This window comes from Diprion similis, chromosome 10 (genome assembly GCF_021155765.1).
Source record: "Diprion similis isolate iyDipSimi1 chromosome 10, iyDipSimi1.1, whole genome shotgun sequence".
Taxonomy (NCBI): Eukaryota; Metazoa; Arthropoda; class Insecta; order Hymenoptera; family Diprionidae; genus Diprion; species Diprion similis.
Genome location: NC_060114.1, coordinates 14608078 through 14631757, shown reverse-complemented (window position 1 = coordinate 14631757; position 23680 = coordinate 14608078). Strand labels below are relative to the sequence as shown.

Genomic DNA, 23680 nt, shown 5'->3' with positions numbered 1-23680 from the left:
AGCACTTTTCAGAGTCGACGAAATTTTCGCTAAAAATCCAAAGGGGTTAGCCTTACTTTTTTGGCAATTTTTGGGGCCGAAAATTTCTGGTCTCCGAATCGATTTGTATGACCGTTTCTAGGCTAATTGGAACCCCAGGAACTCAAAAAACACAGTAAAAAATGCGTAGGACCAACAGCAGAGAAATGACGATGAAAATCTGCAGTTTTTTGGCTGTAACTTTTGATCCGTTGCTCGCAGCGTATTGGGACTGCGCCCAATCGATTTCTCTCGCGAAATTACGTCGGAATAGTGTCCTAAAAAATTAATCGCAGCACTTTTCAAACTCGTCGAAATTTTCGCTAAAAATCCAAAGGGGTTAGCCTTACTTTTCTAGCGATTTCTGGAGCCGAAAATTTCTAGTCTCCGAATCGATTTGTATGACCGTTTTTCGGCTAATTGGAACCCCAGGAACTCAAAAAGCACAGTAAAAAAAGCGTAGGACCAACAGCAGAGAAATGACGATGAAAATATGCAGTTTTTTGGCTGTAACTTTTGATCCGTTGCTCGCAGCGTATTGGGACTGCGCCCAATCGATTTCTCTCGCAAAATTACGTCGGAATAGTGCCCTAAAAAATTAATCGCAGCACTTTTCAAACTCGTCGAAATTTTCGCCAAAAATCCAAAGGGGTTAGCCTTACTTTTTTGGCGATTTTCGGAGCCGAAAATTTCTGGTCCCCGAATCGATTTGTATGACCGTTTCTAGGCTAATTAGAACCCCAGGAACTCAAAAAACACAGTAAAAAATGCGTAGGACCAACAGCAGAGAAATGACGATGAAAATCTGCAGTTTTCTGGCTGTAACTTTTGATCCGTTGCTCGCAGCGTATTGGGACTGCGCCCAATCGATTTCTCTCGCGAAATTACGTCGGAATAGTGCCCTAAAAAATTATTCGCAGCACTTTTAAAACTCGTCGAAATTTTCGCCAAAAATCCAAAGGGGTTAGCCTTACTTTTTTGGCGATTTTTGGAGCCGAAAATTTCTGGTCTCCGAATCGATTTGTATGACCGTTTCTAGGCTAATTGGAACCCCAGGAACTCAAAAAACACAGTAAAAAAAGCGTAGGACCAACAGCAGAGAAATGACGATGAAAATCTGCAGTTTTTTGGCTGTAACTTTTGATCCGTTGCTCGCAGCGTATTGGGACTGCGCCCAATCGATTTCTCTCGCAAAATTACGTCGGAATAGTGTTCTAAAAAATTAATCGCAGCACTTTTCAAACTCGTCGAAATTTTCGCTAAAAATCCAAAGGGGTTAGCCTTACTTTTCTTGCGATTTCTGGAGCTGAAAATTTCTAGTCTCCGAATCGATTTGTATGACCGTTTTTCGGCTAATTGGAACCCCAGGAACTCAAAAAACACAGTAAAAAAAGCGTAGGACCAACAGCAGAGAAATGACGATGAAAATATGCAGTTTTTTGGCTGTAACTTTTGATCCGTTGCTCGCAGCGTATTGGGACTGCGCCCAATCGATTTCTCTCGCAAAATTACGTCGGAATAGTGTCCTAAAAAATTAATCGCAGCACTTTTCGAACTCGTCGAAATTTTCGCCAAAAATCCAAAGGGGTTAGCCTTACTTTTTTGGCGATTTTTGGAGCCGAAAATTTCTGGTCTCCGAATCGATTTGTATGACCGTTTCTAGGCTAATTGGAACCCCAGGAACTCAGAAAACACAGTGAAAAAAGCGTAGGACCAACAGCAGAGAAATGACGATGAAAATCTGCAGTTTTTTGGCTGTAACTTTTGATCCGTTGCTCGCAGCGTATTGGGACTGCGCCCAATCGATTTCTCTCGCGAAATTACGTCGGAATAGTGCCCTAAAAAATTAATCGCAGCACTTTTCAAACTCGTCGAAATTTTCGCCAAAAATCCAAAGGGGTTAGCCTTACTTTTTTGGCGATTTTTGAAGCCGAAAATTTCTGGTCTCCGAATCGATTTGTATGACCGTTTCTAGGCTAATTGGAACCCCAGGAACTCAAAAAACACAGTAAAAAAAGCGTAGGACCAACAGCAGAGAAATGACGATGAAAATCTGCAGTTTTTTGGCTGTAACTTTTGATCCGTTGCTCGCAGCGTATTGGGACTGCGCCCAATCGATTTCTCTCGCAAAATTACGTCGGAATAGTGTTCTAAAAAATTAATCGCAGCACTTTTCAAACTCGTCGAAATTTTCGCTAAAAATCCAAAGGGGTTAGCCTTACTTTTCTTGCGATTTTTGAAGCCGAAAATTTCTAGTCTCCGAATCGATTCGTATGACCGTTTTTCGGCTAATTGGAACCCCAGGAACTCAAAAAACACAGTTAAAAAAGCGTAAAATCAACAGCAGAGAAATGACGATGGAATTCTGCAGTTTTTTGGCTGTAACTTTTGATCCGTTGCTCGCAGCGTATTGGGACTGCGCCCAATCGATTTCTCTCGCGAAATTACGTCGGAATAGTGCCCTCAAAAATTAATCGCAGCACTTTTCAAACTCGTCGAAATTTTCGCCAAAAATCCAAAGGGGTTAGCCTTACTTTTTTGGCGATTTTTGGAGATGAAAATTTCTGGTCTCCGAATCGATTTGTATGACCGTTTCTAGGCTAATTGGAACCCCAGGAACTCAAAAAACACAGTAAAAAAAGCGTAGGACCAACAGCAGAGAAATGACGATGAAAATCTGCAGTTTTTTGGCTGTAACTTTTGATCCGTTGCTCGCAGCGTATTGGGACTGCGCCCAATCGATTTCTCTCGCAAAATTACGTCGGGATAGTGCCCTCAAAAATTGATCGCAGCACTTTTCAAACTCGTCGAAATTTTCGCCAAAAATCCAAAGGGGTTAGCCTTACTTTTTTGGCGATTTTCGGAGCCGAAAATTTCTGGTCTCCGAATCGATTTGTATGACCGTTTCTAGGCTAATTGGAACCCCAGGAACTCAAAAAACACAGTAAAAAAAGCGTAGGACCAACAGCAGAGAAATGACGATGAAAATCTGCAGTTTTTTGGCTGTAACTTTTGATCCGTTGCTCGCAGCGTATTGGGACTGCGCCCAATCGATTTCTCTCGCGAAGTTACGTCGGAATAGTGCCCTAAAAAATTAATCGCAGCACTTTTCAAACTCGTCGAAATTTTCGCCAAAAATCCAAAGGGGTTAGCCTTACTTTTTTGGCGATTTTTGGAGCCGAAAATTTCTGGTCTCCGAATCGATTTGTATGACCGTTTCTAGGCTAATTGGAACCCCAGGAACTCAAAAAACACAGTAAAAAAAGCGTAGGACCAACAGCAGAGAAATGACGATGAAAATCTGCAGTTTTTTGGCTGTAACTTTTGATCCGTTGCTCGCAGCGTATTGGGACTGCGCCCAATCGATTTCCCTCGCAAAATTACGTCGGAATAGTGCCCTAAAAAATTAATCGCAGGACTTTTCAAACTCGTCGAAATTTTCGCCAAAAATCCAAAGGGGTTAGCCTTACTTTTTTGGCGATTTTTGGAGCCGACAATTTCTGGTCCCCGAATCGATTTGTATGACCGTTTCTAGGCTAATTGGAACCCCAGGAACTCAAAAAACACAGTAAAAAATGCGTAGGACCAACAGCAGAGAAATGACGATGAAAATCTGCAGTTTTTTGGCTGTAACTTTTGATCCGTTGCTCGCAGCGTATTGGGACTGCGCCCAATCGATTTCTCTCGCGAAATTACGTCGGAATAGTGCCCTCAAAAATTAATCGCAGCACTTTTCAAACTCGTCGAAATTTTCGCCAAAAATCCAAAGGGGTTAGCCTTACTTTTTTGGCGATTTTTGGAGCCGAAAATTTCTGGTCTCCGAATCGATTTGTATGACCGTTTCTAGGCTAATTGGAACCCCAGGAACTCAAAAAACACAGTAAAAAAAGCGTAGGACCAACAGCAGAGAAATGACGATGAAAATCTGCAGTTTTTTGGCTGTAACTTTTGATTCGTTGCTCGCAGCGTATTGGGACTGCGCCCAATCGATTTCTCTCGCAAAATTACGTCGGAATAGTGCCCTAAAAAATTAATCGCAGCACTTTTCAAACTCGTCGAAATTTTCGCCAATAATCCAAAGGGGTTAGCCTTACTTTTTTGGCGATTTTTGGAGCCGAAAATTTCTGGTCTTCGAATCGATTTGTATGACCGTTTCTAGGCTAATTGGAACCCCAGGAACTCAAAAAACACAGTAAAAAAAGCGTAGGACCAACAGCAGAGAAATGACGATGAAAATCTGCAGTTTTTTGGCTGTAACTTTTGATCCGTTGCCCGCAGCGTATTGGGACTGCGCCCAATCGATTTCTCTCGCAAAATTACGTCGGAATAGTGTTCTAAAAAATTAATCGCAGCACTTTTCAAACTCGTCGAAATTTTCGCTAAAAATCCAAAGGGGTTAGCCTTACTTTTCTTGCGATTTTTGAAGCTGAAAATTTCTAGTCTCCGAATCGATTTGTATGACCGTTTTTCGGCTAACTGGAACCCCAGGAACTCAAAAAACACAGTGAAAAAAGCGTAAAATCAACAGCAGAGAAATGACGATGGAATTCTGCAGTTTTTTGGCTGTAACTTTTGATCCGTCTCTCGCAGCGTATTGGGACTGCGCTCAATCGATTTCTCTCGCAAAATTACGTCGGAATAGTGCCCTAAAAAATTAATTGCAGCACTTTTCAGAGTCGACGAAATTTTCGCCAAAAATCCAAAGGGGTTAGCCTTACTTTTTTGGCGATTTTCGGAGTCGAAAATTTCTGGTCTCCGAATCGATTTGTATGACCGTCTCTAGGCTAATTGGAACCCCAGGAACTCAAAAAACACAGTAAAAAAAGCGTAGGACCAACAGCAGAGAAATGACGATGAAAATCTGCAGTTTTTTGGCTGTAACTTCTGATCCGTTGCTCGCAGCGTATTGGGACTGCGCCCAATCGATTTCCCCCGCAAAATTACGTCGGAATAGTGCCCTAAAAAATTAATCGCAGGACTTTTCAAACTCGTCGAAATTTTCGCCAAAAATCCAAAGGGGTTAGCCTTACTTTTTTGGCGATTTTTGGAGCCGAAAATTTCTGGTCCCCGAATCGATTTGTATGACCGTTTCTAGGCTAATTGGAACCCCAGGAACTCAAAAAACACAGTAAAAAAAGCGTAGGACCAACAGCAGAGAAATGACGATGAAAATCTGCAGTTTTTTGGCTGTAACTTTTGATCCGTTGCTCGCAGCGTTTCGGGACTGCGCCCAATCGATTTCTCTCGCAAAATTACGTCGGAATAGTGCCCTAAAAAATTAATCGCAGCACTTTTCAAACTCGTCGAAATTTTCGCCAAAAATCCAAAGGGGTTAGCCTTACTTTTTTGGCGATTTTTGGAGCCGAAAATTTCTGGTCTTCGAATCGATTTGTATGACCGTTTCTAGGCTAATTGGAACCCCAGGAACTCAAAAAGCACAGTAAAAAAAGCGTAGGACCAACAGCAGAGAAATGACGATGAAAATCTGCAGTTTTTTGGCTGTAACTTTTGATCCGTTGCTCGCAGCGTATTGGGACTGCGCCCAATCGATTTCTCTCGCAAAATTACGTCGGAATAGTGCCCTAAAAAATTAATCGCAGCACTTTTCAAACTCGTCGAAATTTTCGCCAATAATCCAAAGGGGTTAGCCTTACTTTTTTGGCGATTTTTGGAGCCGAAAATTTCTGGTCTTCGAATCGATTTGTATGACCGTTTCTAGGCTAATTGGAACCCCAGGAACTCAAAAAACACAGTAAAAAAAGCGTAGGACCAACAGCAGAGAAATGACGATGAAAATCTGCAGTTTTTTGGCTGTAACTTTTGATCCGTTGCTCGCAGCGTATTGGGACTGCGCCCAATCGATTTCTCTCGCAAAATTACGTCGGAATAGTGCCCTAAAAAATTAATCGCAGCACTTTTCAAACTCGTCGAAATTTTCGCCAAAAATCCAAAGGGGTTAGCCTTACTTTTTTGGCGATTTTTGGAGCCGAAAATTTCTGGTCTCCGAATCGATTTGTATGACCGTTTCTAGGCTAATTGGAACCCCAGGAACTCAAAAAACACAGTAAAAAAAGCGTAGGACCAACAGCAGAGAAATGACGATGAAAATCTGCAGTTTTTTGGCTGTAACTTTTGATCCGTTGCTCGCAGCGTATTGGGACTGCGCCCAATCGATTTCTCTCGCAAAATTATGTCGGAATAGTGTTCTAAAAAATTAATCGCAGCACTTTTCAAACTCGTCGAAATTTTCGCTAAAAATCCAAAGGGGTTAGCCTTACTTTTCTTGCGATTTTTGGAGCCGAAAATTTCTAGTCTCTGAATCGATTTGTATGACCGTTTTTCGGCTAATTGGAACCCCAGGAACTCAAAAAACACAGTCAAAAAAGCGTAAAATCAACAGCAGAGAAATGACGATGGAATTCTGCAGTTTTTTGGCTGTAACTTTTGATCCGTTGCTCGCAGCGTATTGGGACTGCGCTCAATCGATTTCTCTCGCAAAATTACGTCGGAATAGTGCCCTAAAAAATTAATTGCAGCACTTTTCAGAGTCGACGAAATTTTCGCTAAAAATCCAAAGGGGTTAGCCTTACTTTTTTGGCGATTTTTGGGGCCGAAAATTTCTGGTCTCCGAATCGATTTGTATGACCGTTTCTTGGCTAATTGGAACCCCAGGAACTCAAAAAACACAGTAAAAAAAGCGTAGGACCAACAGCAGAGAAATGACGATGAAAATCTGCAGTTTTTTGGCTGTAACTTTTGATCCGTTGCTCGCAGCGTATTGGTACTGCGCTCAATCGATTTCTCTCGCAAAATTGCGTCGGAATAGTGCCCTGAAAAATTAATCGCAGCACTTTTCAAACTCGTCGAAATTTTCGCCAAAAATCCAAAGGGGTTAGCCTTACTTTTCTTGCGATTTTTGGAGCCGAAAATTTCTAGTCTCCGAATCGATTTGTATGACCGTTTCTAGGCTAATTGAAACCCCAGGAACTCAAAAAACACAGTAAAAAAAGCGTAGGATCAACAGCAGAGAAATGACGATGAAAATCTGCAGTTTTTTGGCCGTAACTTTTGATTCGTTGCTCGCAGCGTATTGGGACTGCGCCCAATCGATTTCTCTCGCAAAATTACGTCGGAATAGTGCCCTAAAAAATTAATCGCAGCACTTTTCAAACTCGTCGAAATTTTCGCTAAAAATCCAAAGGGGTTAGCCTTACTTTTCTTGCGATTTTTGGAGTTGAAAATTTCTAGTCTTTGAATCGATTTGTATGACCGTTTTTCGGCTAATTGGAACCCCAGGAACTCAAAAAACACAGTCAAAAAAGCGTAAAATCAACAGCAGAGAAATGACGATGGAATTCTGCAGTTTTTTGGCTGTAACTTTTGATCCGTTGCTCGCAGCGTATTGGGACTGCGCTCAATCGATTTCTCTCGCTAAATTACGTCGGAATAGTGCCCTAAAAAATTAATTGCAGCACTTTTCAAAGTCGTCGAAATTTTCGCCACAAATCCAAAGGGGTTAGCCTTACTTTCTTTCTCGATCTTTGGAGCCGAAAATTTCTGGTCTCTGAATTGATTTGTATGACCGTTTCTTGGCTAATTGGAACTACAGGAACTCAAAAAACACTGTTAAAAAAGCGTAGGATCAACAGCAGAGAAATGACGATGGAAATCTGCAGTTTTTTGGCTGTAACTTTCGATCCGTTGCTCGCAGCGTATTGGGACTGCACTCAATCGCTTCCTCTCGCAAAATTACGTCAGAACAGTGCATGAAAGAATAGTTTACAGCACTTTTCCAAATCGTCGAAATGTTCACTAAGAATCCAAAAGGGTTAGCCTCACGTGTTTGCGTTTCTTAGAAGATCGATCCCGTTTAGACCAATTCAACCCCCAGGATTACTAAGAAGATTTCGAAAGCGCTTACGTACTGTTATTGCAAAAGAACTAAGTAATCCACAATAGCGCCTAACGTACGGCAATTTTGGAGTTACTCCCTTGTCACCATTCGAGCAGTCATATTTGTTGACACGGAATAAATAAGTTCGAAGTGCTTTTGGATACATTATCCTAAAGAATTGTCGTTACTTTAACATGTCCGAGTACGATAAAGTTCGGATAGGTAAACTCGTATTGAAAGGCGAAAAACCCAAGTAGGTATAGGTACATTGTTATGGTGACCCCTTCACGAGACTGATGTCGATATAGTTGAGGTTATATTTACCTAAAATCACTGTCTCAACTTGTGGATTTTTCTTGGTTCGAATTTTAGGTCAAAAAAGCGGAAACACAAGAAGCAAGAGAACAAGGACAAAGCAGAGAGTGTGCAAGATGAGGATGCTATTCTTCACGGTCTGCCTGTTTAAATTCAACCCTTATACCACCCTAGTGCTAATACATCTTAACTGTCTTCGAATGATTGTATCATAATGGTTCAACAATTGAAACTTTTACTAAATTAGACAGCCTACTTGATCCAGTATGCTAAATCGTTTCTTGTACTTCATTCTTCAATGTGTTGCAGGAGGCTGGTGGAAAGCAACGTCAATTGCTGAGATAACTGGAACAGTTGCAATCGAATTTGGGAATTCATGCTATGTCAAAGCTTTGGATAATGGATTGTTTACACTGGGTGCTCCTCATGATGAGAAGGAAGGTCCGTCACCAGAAGAAATCCTTACTGCATTTCCAGTCAACGATACAAAAATTGCATTGAAATCGGGTTACGGAAAATACATTGGCGTTGATAAGAAAGGAGTTGTCATTGGAAGAAGTGACGCAGTTGGAGCCATGGAGCAATGGGAGCCAATATTTGAAGTATATCTTGATTCCTCAAATGATCATATTGCCCATTTTGAAAAAATTAATCTTATTACAATTAATTACATATTTTGAACTACTGTTAGTCATAAATGAAAAAGTGAACAAGTTTGGATTAATTTGTAAAATCTTCTTGGAAATAGATATCCAATCATCATTTTAAACACCAAACTATTGTTGATAGTTTGAATAATGTTAAGGTAATGAAGCAATGAAAAAATTAGCACCTCTGCAAGTTAACTTTGTCTTATTTTCAAACAATTTTTAAGAAGACTAGTAAAGATTTTCTCTGAAAATGCTTTGGTACCTTAACATTACAAATTGCATCCTTCTATTGGAACTGTTTTTCAGGATGGGAAACTGGCGTTACTGAGTAATACTGGGTGTTTCATGTCTGTCGCAGACGACGATGATATAATATGTGAAAGAACCAAGGCTGGTCCATCAGAAATATTGACAATAAGAAGCCTGACGCAAAAAACACAGGATTCAAGCAAGAATGTACCTACCGAAGAGCAAGGATCCCTTGCTGAAGTCGAAATTAATTACGTGTATGATTCTATTATAGTTACATAATTAATAGGATAAATAGTAATTAGAAGCAACAATAATTAATAGATTATAACTTGATTGTAAATAGAGTAATAATATTAATAACAGTATTTTTTTTTCGTGACCTTTTTTCAGGAGAAAGTTTCAAAAGTTTCAGGATAAAAAGCTTAGAATCAACGTCGAAAGTCGTGCGGAATTGGAACAGGCGAAAAATGAGGGGAATCTTCACGAAGCGCTGTTGGATCGAAGAAGTAAAATGAAAGCTGATCGATACTGTAAATAATTAAATTTATAACAGTTGAACTTTTATCATAAATAATTCTTACTTAATAATGTAAACGACGTTATCGTGAATATGCTGGAAAAACAAAACATTCGGATAATTATTTATACTTGAAGAAATTGTTGATTTTAATACGTATTTAGGAAGATTTCTTCTTTACTTTTATCGCTCACTTCTCATTAGGGTATCGATTAAAGCTAAAGAATAATAGATTAACTTTGTTGTTTCTTTTTTCGGAGATGAAACAATGTAAACTAAAAATTATTCAAGTACGACCGGTGTTGAATTTTTATTGTATAATCCAGTGTTACCGACAAAAGTTCGTTCACTCGAAGTAGAGAAAATAAAAATTGTAAACTTGATGAAGAAAGAAACAACTTTATTTCAATATAGCGTATGTTATTATTTCAATATGTGTACGTATTATCCGTATACATTTTTTCGTTGGTTCATAACTATCGTAAAATTGGTAGAAAATAGGAATCGGAAAAATTAACTAAAATGACGTGAGACGTTAATATGAATAAATTGTTAATTACCTCCCTCTGGGTAGAATAATAAAAAATTATACCGTTTTCTATCCAGACACCATCACTTCATCGTGCGTCAATTTTGGATTCCTTTTTTCTTCTCTATTTGTATTCTGTCTACATCAACCATTAAAAACAATACTATGACAATTAAACAGAACGTCTGAAGGGGAAAAAAAGTGGTCTTCAAATAATGTACATAGTTTGGGTAATCAAAGAATATATGACTCAACGATAATGTTTTAATCGACGTAAAATAAAATAAATATCCCAACGCAATTTTTTTTCATCTCGTTTTTCTAGCTAATTCTATTCAACGCTTATTAATTTCTTCATTCCATGCTTTCTTCTGTCAATCTCACCTCAATATATGTATTACTATAAATTTATCGAGACAGAAAGATATGTACAACATAGAGACAGAGAACAACAGTTCTGCAAAATATTGGGATTGATAAATCGAGAAAATAAAGACGTCATGTTTACGAATTCATTTACTTATCATTTATTTATAATTCAAATTAACTAAAAGAAATCCTGACCCAGGTGAACAAAGCCTTTGTACATAAATACATTCCGTTTAAATCATAAAACGTAAACCGCAATAGAAAAACTAATGACAAACATAAAGACAAAGAAAAACAAATATACACGTGACGACACAAGGATGAATATAGAGGCATCCACTTGTCACACATGTTATTACGAATTCAATTTAATAATACACATTAATGAATACCTATTCAATTTGATTAATTGACTAAAATGTTTTTGTATAACGCATTAGTTTGCAACCCTCTTGATCGCGGGTAATACAGTGCCTAGTTACCTATTATATTAAAAATATTGTGTGTGAAAGAAGAAAAATATGACAGAAGGAGAAAAAAATTGTAAAAAGGGGGATAAAAGAGAAAACAATAAAATCGTTAAAAGTCCACTTGTGTAATTAACAAGCATTGATTCACGCTCAATAACAAAGTTTTGTTACTATTCATTCGATTTTTTTTTTTTTTTCTTTCTTTTTTCCTTCTAACCCAAACAAAAAGGATTCCAGTAATTATGCTTTGTTGGCTTCATCTATCCTGCGCAGATTCAGATCTCAAAAATATTTTCAAATAATAACACCTATGGCGTGTAATAACCTCGAACACCCTAAACTGCTCAGAAAAGAATCCAAACATCGGCGTTGAGTGAACGAAACTTCAATGATGTGTAACATCACTGTATCGTCAAAATTTCTAAAATTCTAAATCACTTCACGTTACTCGATGAATATTAAACTAGAGTAGGAATTTAAATTTCATCATTAATATTATTATTATTATTATTATTATTATTATCTTCTTTACTGTTATTATAACAATGAGATAATTAAAATTAAACCGTATGATTTTTGAGTTTATTATTTTTTTGTTTTGTTTTTGGGATCAGTATTTTTCATTCAATAAATTGTAATAACGAAGAATCATCACAGTAATATCGCTACTTCCTTCAGTCTGCAATTAACGTTATTATTTACTTATTTACCGTCGTCATTATTATTGTTATTATTATTATTATATTCTATCATTATTTTTTAGTTTTTATTAAATATTAATATTATTATACATACGGCGTGGAATTAAATTTTAGAATTATTTGAGTTGAATGAATACACTATATACTATACGCTTCAGAGTCAGCTTTTGAGTGGACATATGTATGTGTATACGTGTATGCTGTTCGTACTCGCAGCTGTTTGTGATCTATTTTATAGATATAGAGAAGAGAGTAAAAAAAATCTTGCAAGTACAACAGATGGAAAATAGACAAAGAAATAATGAAAGTAAGAATACCACTACGTATATTAATGAACATACAAATATGTGATAATAATAACAACAACTGAAACACTTTTCTTGCGAACAAGCCAGAATTTAATTTAGCAAAGAATCCAAAAACTTTTTTTTAACTGACAAAAACGAATTATTGTATTGCATTTAGTGGTTAAAGGTATCTGGGGAGGGGGAAGGGGGGGGGGGGGCAAGGAAGGGAGGGTTCATTTAAGTTCGGTGAGGGCCTTTTGTCGTCTGACGATGAGCTGGTCTCATTTCAATCGGTTGTTTCAGCTGCCTCGCGATTCTAGGGAAGTCACACCTTCGCCTCGTTGAACTTTGAGCCACTCGACAAACTCGTCAAGCATTACTGGCCCTGTAATTAAAGATAAAGATAAAGAAAAAAAATAAGATAAAAACCAAAACATCAAATATCATGGTTAGAGTTAATTATATGGTTATCATTCGATAATATACGTAATGAAGTTTAAAAACCGATCATCTGAGCTGCTAGATATCAAATATTAGCTCAAATGATAATTTCTGTATATGTAAAGAAAAAAATATTGACACATTTAGATCAACGAAACTTTTCGACCTATGGAAATATTTTGTTCGAAAAGTTACGATATGACGACATTAAGCCAAATGGTGACTGATACACGTACAGCCATATCTCAATGAACTGACAATTTATTTAAAATCATATTGAAAAACGAGTACTTACATGCTCCGTCCAAATCATAATTTGAAAGATCATGACTGATGGTGCGTGAAAATTCCAAAATGTTGCACCACTGATCTTTGTTGATAACTTTGTACTTTGACTGATCTAAAAACTGAGCAAATTGAGCGAAGAGTGGCCAATGCTTTCCAAGCAGGAGCTGAAGCATTACTCTCGCAGTTTCCATATCCATACTCCGTTGATCTTTATCCTATAAAACAAAAAACGATTTACCGTGAAGGAATTACACTACATGAAGGTGTTATCGAACTTGCAAGAAGTAAAAAGAAAATGACAAAATTCGAACTACTTTGAACTACTTTTAACTTACCCTAGCAAAGTCATAAGCGTATCTGTAAATCCCCTTAAATGTGTGCGCCTCGTTAAGCAAGTTTCTTAGGTGTTCTAGCTTTTGTTGTACTTTTGCTATTGAGTCGCATTGTAACTCCGAAAGACCTTTCAGCCATTCGCTAAGCGTAAAAAAGCCCATCTGTCTAGCATTCATTTTGTAGGCTAATACAAGCATCACCACGTTCTCGGGCTCAACACCGATATCCTCGCAAAATTTTTCCATCCCTTCTGGACCTAGCATATCCGGATCATCTGGCGTCGTGTACTCCCTGAACCACGCGATGCATCTTTTTTGTGAAAATGATGAGGCGCTGGACACATCTTCTGTCTTTGTGTACCGCCTAGCACTAAAAGTACAAAAATTTCATTGAATTATTGTAATGTCAGACCGAATTCTTGCATTTTTTAATTGGAATGGTTCGAAAGTTATCCAATTCACATCAATATAAATTGGCCTTGAACATTGTAAATGCCTTATTGTAAATACAGTCAAGAATCATATCTTTCGGGATTTCGCTACCGGCGAATGAATCGTCTCAACTATCGACTATTCCGTCACTTTTTCACTAAAACTTTTCTCTAAACACGTTCGGTAATTAATTTTTCCTGTTTCTCGTTTCACAATTGAAATGAATATGAAGAACAAGGACTGCTGTGAGAAAATATAAATATAAAGAGTTGGAAGAAAAAAAAAATGCAGACACATTAAAATTCTCCAAATGACTCATGACAATTTTATTAATAGACTCCTTGAATCGTGGCCGAATTAATACTAACAGAGGCACCTGCAAATACCAGGGAAAATGTCAATTGGAATTTTGCAACAATACACGAGTTACATACTATTCCTCCAAGTTACTGTAATTTTCGAAAGCAACAATTCATATTCAACTATGTATTCTTCTAATTATATAATTAAAAAAATATGCAGATATACATTTGAACTGTTTGATCTATAACTCAATCTCGTTGATAGCATTATAACTATTAAAGTTGAGAGAAGAAACAAAAAAAGAAAATTTGCTGTCAATATTTTTACGGCAAAGTAATTATTAAACAAACCTCTCGACATCCATACACTGTGATACTGTTGTTTCTTCGATGTATTGATTAGATTTATTACCGCTATGTCGATATATATTTTTGTTTATATCTTGATAAAAAAATTATTCACATAGACTGTTAGATTCAATGCAACTGAAAGAAACACTATTTACAATATTTTATTGAACCGCTATCGGGTTCAAAACAATATTACAATATTGTTTACGCCGAACCCAGCCAAGTTCTGTTCTAGATCCGACAGAGCACAAACTCCAATGTGTGCCAATGACACGGATACACTACCTATTCCGATCAACGAAAAGTTTTAATATGTATGGCCGTGTGTGACGTAACGGCCTCGAAGTAGACACAACTCAAGACAGAAACACAGAGTACAAAAGCTATACCAAATTTTTTCTAGATTCCTTTGTCTGTTCTAATTCGTTTGTAATTAACTGCGGTCAGAACGCACCGCAAGCATGAAGTTTTAAAAGGATCTGAATGTAACAATTCGACAAAGTCTTTCAAAACTTCGAATTGTTATGACAGTTTATATTATTTTATATTTCATTAAATTCTATGAATAGCTGATAAGAAATTGTAAATAAAAAATTTTGAATAACGTTTTTGCAGTCATTAGATTTGAAGATTTAAGAGGATTTTTCTAAATCAAATATATCAAATATAAATCATTTAAAAAATAATGAATAATTTTCACCTGTCACTTTACCGGCACAGATTAAATAGTTTGTTTAGAACTCTGTGATACCTGATGACTTGCAATAATTGTCTCACTTTAGTTGCTTTGGATCTTTTAGTTTTTCTGAATTTCGTTTAATATTAAATAGTGTAAATAATATATTCACAATTATTACTGGACCGTGCGTTATTAGTGTAAAACACAAATATCCACCACCCACTTATATACTCATATTCACATGTATTTATGTACAGGAAATCTGAGAAACGGACAAACGCAGACGGGAGAAAAAGACAGACTGCCGTTAATTGTACGGTGGGGGTAAGAGATGTCTATTTTCGAATTGGCTAACCGTCTGCCTGTATTAGCTATACGCATATGTATAGGCATGCATGCGTGTGATTGTGACCACGTGCAAGACAACCTCACCGTCAGCTTCACGCATACTTCTTATGTCAAGGCTATCGGTAAACAAATTGAGGAACCCGAATATGCTTAGAGAAAGAAGTCTGTGCCAAAAGGCCAATTCCGACATAAGGACACAACTCTCAAGACTACGTCGAATTACAATTCTCTTTTATTTTACATCTCCATTTTCTAGGGTTGAAAAATCGAGTAGATAATTTGTGTGATAATTTTTATATGGAAAAAAATCCAATGATAAATACCAAGAGCAATTCAGCAGTTAATTTCTGATGATTATAACACAATTTTTCCATCTAACTAATGACATTTGTAATTTACCAAATTTCTGAAGTAGGTTTCTTTTGAACCAAGGCTGAATTTAAATTTAGTTTACCTGTGGGGTGATAATTACTCGTAATGCTGTGGCAGTCTTTATGGGAAAGTAAATCTTTTTAAAAATATTAAAGACGACTAAGTAATTTGGAAATTCAAAATGAAAACGTACCAGAAAGAAATATATGTGTTAACACCAATGTTGAAAAATTTTAGGCTCATGCTCACAAAAAAGAAGAGACAACATCCGACCTTCGGAAAGCAAATTTGCCCAAAAAAATTCAGTGAATAGAATAGCCAGAAATATAGTTTGCACTATGAATGATTTTCAGTGAGAAACAATTCAATTTTTAAAAGGGTGGAGTTTGTAACGTCAATGTGACAATGCCTTTCTAAAGAAACGTTGTTATTTGACAACTTTAGAACTGTCTGGAATTCAGTAAACTGTAAAAGAAGAAGATTTCCTCATACTATCCATTCTCAGCTCTGTCAAAGTCAAGTAATGATGTAAAATAGTAATTTTTCTTCCAACGTTTTGTTATATTAACGTTACGAACTGTGAACTTATAGATTTTGATGTAAAAAAAGAAGCCAGTTTGTATTATATTTGCACACGTAAATCAAGGTGATGCAACAGTCAAAAAAACCTCGTACCCGGACACAAGTTTATTTGTTTCGTTTCCAATTACAGTCTCCTCTGCTCTCATTTAATTTTATTTTCTGGCGATAAAAATCAGATCAAATATCTCGCTAATCAAAAGTTTGTTGGCTACTGTTGAGTGTTGCAAAATTTTTCTGTACAATGAAAAGATCCAGATTACTATACGCTTTCTTTTATCGACACATCGCCATAACGTACGTATACATATAACGGACAAATACAAAGCTGGCAAAAGATATCCGAGGGGTAATGAGTAGCCGTTCGACAGCAACGAGTAATAGAGATACACAGTGAAGAAGTGTTTTCACATGTTACATTATAAATTACTAAATACAATCATGTGAACAAGCTTGCTCAATCACAATTACTCGTAACTATTTCTCAAGGACTAAGCGATGTCAACCACATGACAACATATAGCGTCGAGTCCGAATACCGATGCAACACAACAATTGCGCAGCAAGAGATAGGAAATATAATTTATTTTATGGCAAATTTCATATACCTGAGATAATAATGTCTTGGTTCTACTGAGGGAAAAGAAAGAAACAAAATGAGAAAAACATTCTTTCATGACTACAGTTGTTTCAGTCATGACGCAATTCGCTCTTGATAACAAAAGCATTTTATCAATGACATGACTAGTCTTTGTTAAATGATAATAACCGAGGAAAATATTTGCAAAAATTTTACTTTGTTGCTAAATTTAAATCGATTTATATTAAAGGGAACAATTATTCAAGAGACTGTAATGTAACGTGCGGTGAAACATTTTTCCCATAAATCTAAATAAACATGTACCTTCATTCCCGAAAGAATATACGTTTTCTTGTCAGTAATAAAATGATCGAATATCATTATTTCTCACTTATAAAATAGTTATAGAAATTAAATATAATAATTGTGATCATAATTACATCAGTGCTTTCATTTTTTTCATTCGCGTTGATAGTGTAGTTTGGAAATATTTGACACTTTGAACGTAATACTTCACTTGTGACTATCTTGCGATTTGTGACCAGCAGTAGAAGATACCGTTAAATTCACTAAGTACAACTCTCTTCATGACAACGATGACAGTGACGGCGACGAACTGAATTGTTATTTATGCAACGCGAACATACACATTTCTTGCATGTTATTATTGTGGTCGATTGTTCTATTTTTATATCCAAGTTAAAAATATTTCATTTCAACTATAATTAACTAGTATGCATAGATTCACACGTCTGATGGATAATGAGAAGAAGAGTGAAAAAAAAATACTGGTAAATTTTTTTTTTTCACCAAAACTTTTATCAACTCAGCTCTACGACTGACACAGATGGCTGCACAGGATGATCAGCTGACTGCTCAATGGATGACTTATACAAAACTTTCACCTTGCTACACACATCGACGCTAGTGTACACACACATACCCGATAAATACATACATTTCCAATCTTATCTAATCGTCATGTGGAGTGAAAAAGATACAATCTAAAAACGAATCATCTAAAATTATTATCTACAGACATTCAAATTATCACCTATGTTACTATGGATGCATAAATAACGTTTCAACAAGCTTTTGGATGGTTTGTATGAGTATTTTGTTGACCAAGGACAATCATTGTGCTTTGTCATAAATGATGCGAAAAATAAAAGTAGGCAATGGAAATAAGACAAATGTTTTTACGAAGCAGTATTTTATGAGCATTGAAACTGTTCTCAGTTATAGCAAAACATGCAGTTCAGGAAACATATGAAAATGAAATTGAGATTATTTAGTTTTGATTGAAAAGAGCATATCTCGTGTTAGTTTCTCAAGCAAAAGACTTCGGTGGTATATTTCTTTTAAATTTCACAACAATTTTTGTTAGATGCAATTCAAAAAGTCAAGCTGCGTTATTGCGAAGTCAAGGATACGACAAGGCCACTCTCAAGTCTATTTTTTGCCTTTTTAGATAATTCCAAAAGTTGAAACTCTACCATCACATAGTGAAAAGTGGCAGGAAACAAAATTGTAGTATTTCCTTTATCTTTCACAATTTTCACCGGCAAATTATGAGAATACAGGCAATTCAAAGATGACAGAAAAAGTTAAAGAGCATAGTAACTACACCAAACAATACTCTAAAGCATTTTATGGAACTGGAAATATAACTATTAAAACTAATGTTTTGAAATTTGAATTCGTCAATGAATAAAGCCAATTTTATGGCCTAACAGATTTTTACTCTCAGATAACTTTTTTGCAGACTTGTTGCCGATGATGCTTACTTTTTATTTAGCCTATATCTCACGATTTGTAAACATTCCAACGCACCGTTCATCGACTGCACGTGATCGAAGATGAAGGAGGAGAAAATTAAAGTAACGGTAAACAAAAAGATGATAAAAAAAAAAAAAAAAAACGAGACACGAACAGTTACATATTTGCATCATTGCACTGATAACGGAATAATATATGCTCTGTGTTATAATTTGCCCCTCGCCCCTGATATTCAAAAAAGATAACTCACTTTGACGTGTGCCTGAGCCTTTTTGTAGGGTGCCTTGCCATGCCTTCCTCGTGTGCGCTCGGTGCCATTTCTGATGCTGAATGGTGGTGATGGTGGTGATTTGTGCTGGAGGGCGCTCTCCGCTTACTGCGAGGCATCCCTCCGGCCCCCAGTACCTGGCCTCGGCTTTGTACCCCCTCGTTGAGCCTCCGGCTTTCGTTTACTTCCACTAGCTCGGTATGAGACCCTCGTTGATTTTCCTCCCAGGGTGTCTGAAGTTTTTCAAAATGTCAAGGTTTATCGTTATCCCATTTGTTGATATCAGTTGTAATAATAGCAAGAAACATCAAGCCTTGTTAAGTGATAAACTTTAGACGAGAAATGGTTGGTATAAAAAAAAAAAAAATTGACCTCGGGCTTAGCTGAGGATAACAAAAATTATTGTCAGCGGTTTGACATAAATCCATAAACAACAATTTTCCAAGCTCAAATAAAACGACAGTAATGACTCGACTCCAAATCGTCAACCAAAAAAATTGTATCTGCAGAACAAGTGATCATTACTTTGAGGATGAAGGACACAATTGAAGTTGTGAAGTTTTGATTACTTTACTGACAGCAGATCAGCACCATAAGATAAACATAAAGCCGAGTTGAATCGACCTTGGAAACTGTCCTTGAGCTTAAGTCATAGATTATTAATGTTAAACGAACGAATGAGTAATAAAAATTTTACAAATAGGGTCAAGATTTGCAGGCAACAAGGAAATGCGAGAAGCACGGAATCCTGCGAACCGTGAGGCGAAATTTTCATGCGTGTGAATAGGCGAACGGATAACCTGTCTACGTACCAGAATATTAACACATTTGTCTTGATCGTAGACAAAGCTATTAGATGAATATGATAAGATCTCTTACGAAGCTATTAGATCGAGTTATTACGGTCAGGGAAAAAGAAGGGGAAATATATTAAAGTTAAAAATCCTTACCAGATAATTATGGAGGGACCGCGTGTCGCTGGATAGACTGAAAGAGCTCAGCTGATCCGTAATGTAGTTTGTCTCGTAGTAGCTGCTGGTACTGCTGCTGCTATCCTCCTCTGGCTCTCTCACCTCAGCGATATTGTTTGAGAATATTGAGGTTAGGTTCATCAATGTATCATCTCAGCGTACGCGCGCGATGACCCGACGTTATTTTTTTTCTTTTACAAAATATACAAGGTAGTTCTTTTCTTTTCCTTGATCTTTTATCTCTTCCGTTTTTGTTTTATTTACTTGTTGATTATTTTATTTTTATTTTTTCTTTCCTCTTCTTAATCCCCTAATTTCTTTATTTCATAAGTGTGTGGGTGTTTCTTTTTTTCTCTTTTTTACTTCTAATTGCTCTTTTCTCCGTATAAAGCTTTATTCCTCTTCCTAGTAATATGTACCCATATGTATGTGTGTTTATATCTATGTATTTTTCTTTCTTTTTTTAGAAAAATGAAAAGGTAAAGGGGTTCGAACTCTGAGCCAACTAACAACGAAATACCGAAAATATGTATGACATAAGCTAAGATGATCAACGCATCAAACAGCTGACTCGCGTATCCTATCTATCTAGTTGTAGAGCAACGCGACTCGGGTGGCGTGTAGCGATTCGGAAATTGGAAATTGAACGAGATGGGGCGGCGTCGGCGGGTCGATTAGGGGGGGAGAAGGCTCTTGGTCCGTAAGGTTTTAAGAAACGTTCCTTTTTTTTTAGTGTTTTGTTTTTTCATATAGTCAACCCTTGGGTGCTCTACTCGAATATGAAACAAGTGACGGTTAGATATAAATTTCACGTCTGTCGAGATATAGCTTCGATTCCATGTGTGTTCTTTCTCCGTATAGGTTAAATAGTTGTGAAAATTAGATTTATAATTATTTTAAATATTGATGTGATCAGGGTGTGCACAAGTCCGCACGGTTTGCATGGCCGAAAGTTCACGTATCGTTATTTGCAAGGGAGGCCCTCCTGACTCTCCCACCTGCCTCTGGAGACTGAAATTGTAATGTGTATACTGTGAACTCGGACCGAATGCACGCGGCTAGCTACTTGCACCACATCGGAACGACGGGTGTTCGGGATATGTTGTTAATTCAACGAAATTTATATGGCGTACGTGTGAACATATGCATGTGTAAAGCAGATATTATTGTTTCAGGAGAATGATTTTGTCATTTTAATTTTCTTTTATTCCTGATGAAATCGAACGTTTTGGATAACCGTTCATTATAATGTATGATATACGTGTGCGCGTGTGTTCTTTTTCTTTATTTGTTTTTCTTCCTTCAATCAGTTATTTTTCTTTATTTTAATCCTTCGTACTTCGCCGATTAGACGTTAGCCACCGAGTTGCCACTATCCCTTGACCGTCTCAAATCCCCTGAAAGTTATTTCCAGTGATGCTGGCTACAACACGATGTTAATCAACGAATTCAACGGCTCTTAGTTTTCAGTTATGTTATGCTTCACCTCACCGCCGCTACGTAGCGCGCCAAACAAACATGCTGGTAAGAACGATTGGATGTGTGAATTTGAATCATATGAATGCAGTCCAAGTCTCATGTGTATGTGTGGAAATCTGTTGTCTCATGTAGAATGAAACGGATTTATACATGATGCGTCGCGGCAGATTAAATCGAATTTACTGTGCATAGAATCGCCCTACGTGTGCGGATTCCGAAGCTCTACAGGATGAGCGCTGCGGCAGCTGGCGGAGCGCTCCGTTTGCGGGTGGGGGGGGGGGGGCAGATTTCTGTAACTACCGACTCAATTTTTATTACAATTATTGAACAGGCTTGTGATTATTTTGGCATAATTCGATGCACGGCCACCAGACAGCTACGGGCCTGTACAGTCAATTGTAAACAATAATGACAGCACAGTACACATGCACCACGGAGCAATATATAAATATGAAGTACAAAAAAAACATTTAAATATGGTCAAATGTTGTATTTGTCATCGACTTGCTTAAGGTTATTTAAGAGCAAAAATGTATACCTATGAATGAAAAATGTCGTTAATCCCCTTTCAAATTGTCAATCATGTGTATTTGGTATCAGCTAACATGCGCAGGGCTGCGATTCCAGGAGTTGGAAATGCTTCGTACAAGACATGTATTGTAGCATTTACCTTACCAAACGTGTATCTACCACCAGAAATTGTTTCACTGGTTGGGAGCATTGGCAACACGAATCGCCTATCAATACCATCAGGATCACAAAAATGACGAATTCCTTTCAAAAACGTAATCATCATCCCAGGAATGTACCATTCCTCGTCGTTCAGTCTTCCTATTTCACTGAAGAATTATACATCATGTTTTTCCAAGCGAGGAAGTATCTCTATGATTTGCTTCCGGGGCAAAGCTGTGGTGTAGTATTGAAAAACTGATTCCGGTATATCTGCAAATGTCGGGTAATAAATGCATAATGCCGCTTACATTCGTGAGCAGAGCGACATGTAACAATCAGTTGTTACCGTAAAAACTCGTGATTTCATAGTTTGTACCAGTGGTAGTTCATTGTCTCAGGTTTTAAAGTTCAGAGGGTCCTTTGAATCATCAAATTTGCACTGCCCCTCACACGACATCATACCACAGATCACGCCATCTAGGGATGGTGATTAATACTGTGAACTATTTGAAAACTAACAACGCTAAATAAGGAATTAAGCGAATAAGAATTAGAATATACAATATTTCACAGCAAAAATCTCAAGAAGCTCAAGAGATCAAAACAGATATTATTTGCGAAAAGTAAACTTGCAGGTGCCGTTGAATTTTCAACAACCAATCTTTTAGGAAATCCAAGTTAACTGTATTGTGTGCCAGGACATTTGTATACATATCAACAATAATAATAGATGTGTTGAAAACCGAAAAAAAATATATAACAGAACACATGTGTCGGGTAGTATAACATGAAAAAATCATGCCTTGCATCACGAATAACATGAATGGAAAAATCAATAAAAGTTTATGTACACCTTTGTTTTTCTTCACCCATAAATATTTTATCAACTTTCTCGATGAATTTTATTTTGCATAATTCCTTTGGGGACGCATACAATTATGTATTTTTTTTTTTTCAATTCTCCACCAGAGCCTAATATTTAGTTCGGAATTTGGATAATAAATCAATGCTTTGAGAATATTTATGTAATCGTCAGAATACAAGCAGGATTATCAATGACTATGGTCGATTGATTCGTTAATTATCAAATGCCCGGAGATCAATGCACCTGAAGAAATCTTTGTTCAGTATGTTTTGAGAATGTAGTCATATACTTTGATCACAATACATTGCACATGTTGAACATCTTGGATTTAGAAGGTGGGCAAAGTGGTTCTGGTTTATTGTTGCCATTTTTGGTATGGTCAGAGTATTTATTAATTATTTTCTGTCAAATAAAAATTTTCTGCCTTTACAAACAAACACAAACATGTGGTATCCCCATTTCATTGTCCTCAGTATGATTTTTTGACTTGCTTTTTCCAGTAGTCAATTTATAATGACAGAAATGAAAATGCCATATAAGAGATATAAGGAAATAATGAACAATTGACAACGTACGCACAAATTCACTCGCTCTGAACTGCATCAAGTTTACCTGGACAGCTGTCTTTTGGAAATCAGATACTTAAGCGATACAGAATCAACTGGCATGTGATTTTTCTTTTAAAAGACTTTTTTTCTTCAGATGTCAACTTGTACGTGCCTTGAAAATTTCAATGAAAGTCTAATTCCTACTTTAAACTTTATGTTACATAACAAAAATAGAAATAACTAAATGAATGCACATATGAAAAATATTACAAAAAAACTCATGAAATATGAATTAAAACATTTGTGTGAGTAGAAACAATAGAAAATCACATTTAATAATAAGCATAAAATATATAAGTATGTCACAGATATATTCAGTTGTTTTTCCTCCT

At 36.8% G+C, this 23680-nt stretch overlaps 2 protein-coding genes across 5 annotated transcripts; one reads left to right on the top strand and one right to left on the bottom strand.

Annotated features, from left to right (window-relative positions):
* Positions 1 to 8009: 8009 nt before the first annotated feature.
* On the top strand, positions 8010 to 9745 carry LOC124411713 (protein FRG1 homolog). Its single transcript, XM_046891016.1, has 5 exons — positions 8010 to 8165; positions 8285 to 8364; positions 8537 to 8829; positions 9184 to 9383; positions 9520 to 9745. Exons 1-5 carry the CDS (start codon positions 8107 to 8109, stop codon positions 9665 to 9667), a joined length of 780 nt encoding a protein of 259 aa, XP_046746972.1. The 5' UTR covers positions 8010 to 8106; the 3' UTR covers positions 9668 to 9745.
* A 1481-nt stretch (positions 9746 to 11226) lies between these two features.
* LOC124410960 (DCN1-like protein 4) lies at positions 11227 to 19865 on the bottom strand. Of its 4 annotated transcripts, XM_046889712.1 has the most exons (7): positions 19704 to 19865; positions 18736 to 18986; positions 13067 to 13433; positions 12739 to 12946; positions 12211 to 12387; positions 12154 to 12173; positions 11227 to 11942 (listed from the first exon to the last, which is right to left on the bottom strand). In XM_046889712.1, the coding sequence occupies exons 1-5, from the start codon at positions 19863 to 19865 to the stop codon at positions 12302 to 12304; spliced, it is 1074 nt and encodes a 357-aa protein (XP_046745668.1). In that variant the 3' UTR covers positions 11227 to 11942; positions 12154 to 12173; positions 12211 to 12301. The 4 variants fall into 4 exon arrangements, with proteins under 4 accessions (XP_046745668.1, XP_046745667.1, XP_046745669.1 ...); XM_046889711.1 differs by having other exon boundaries at positions 11227 to 12173; XM_046889713.1 differs by lacking the exons at positions 18736 to 18986; positions 19704 to 19865 and adding an exon at positions 17147 to 17530 and having other exon boundaries at positions 11227 to 12173.
* Positions 19866 to 23680: the final 3815 nt, after the last annotated feature.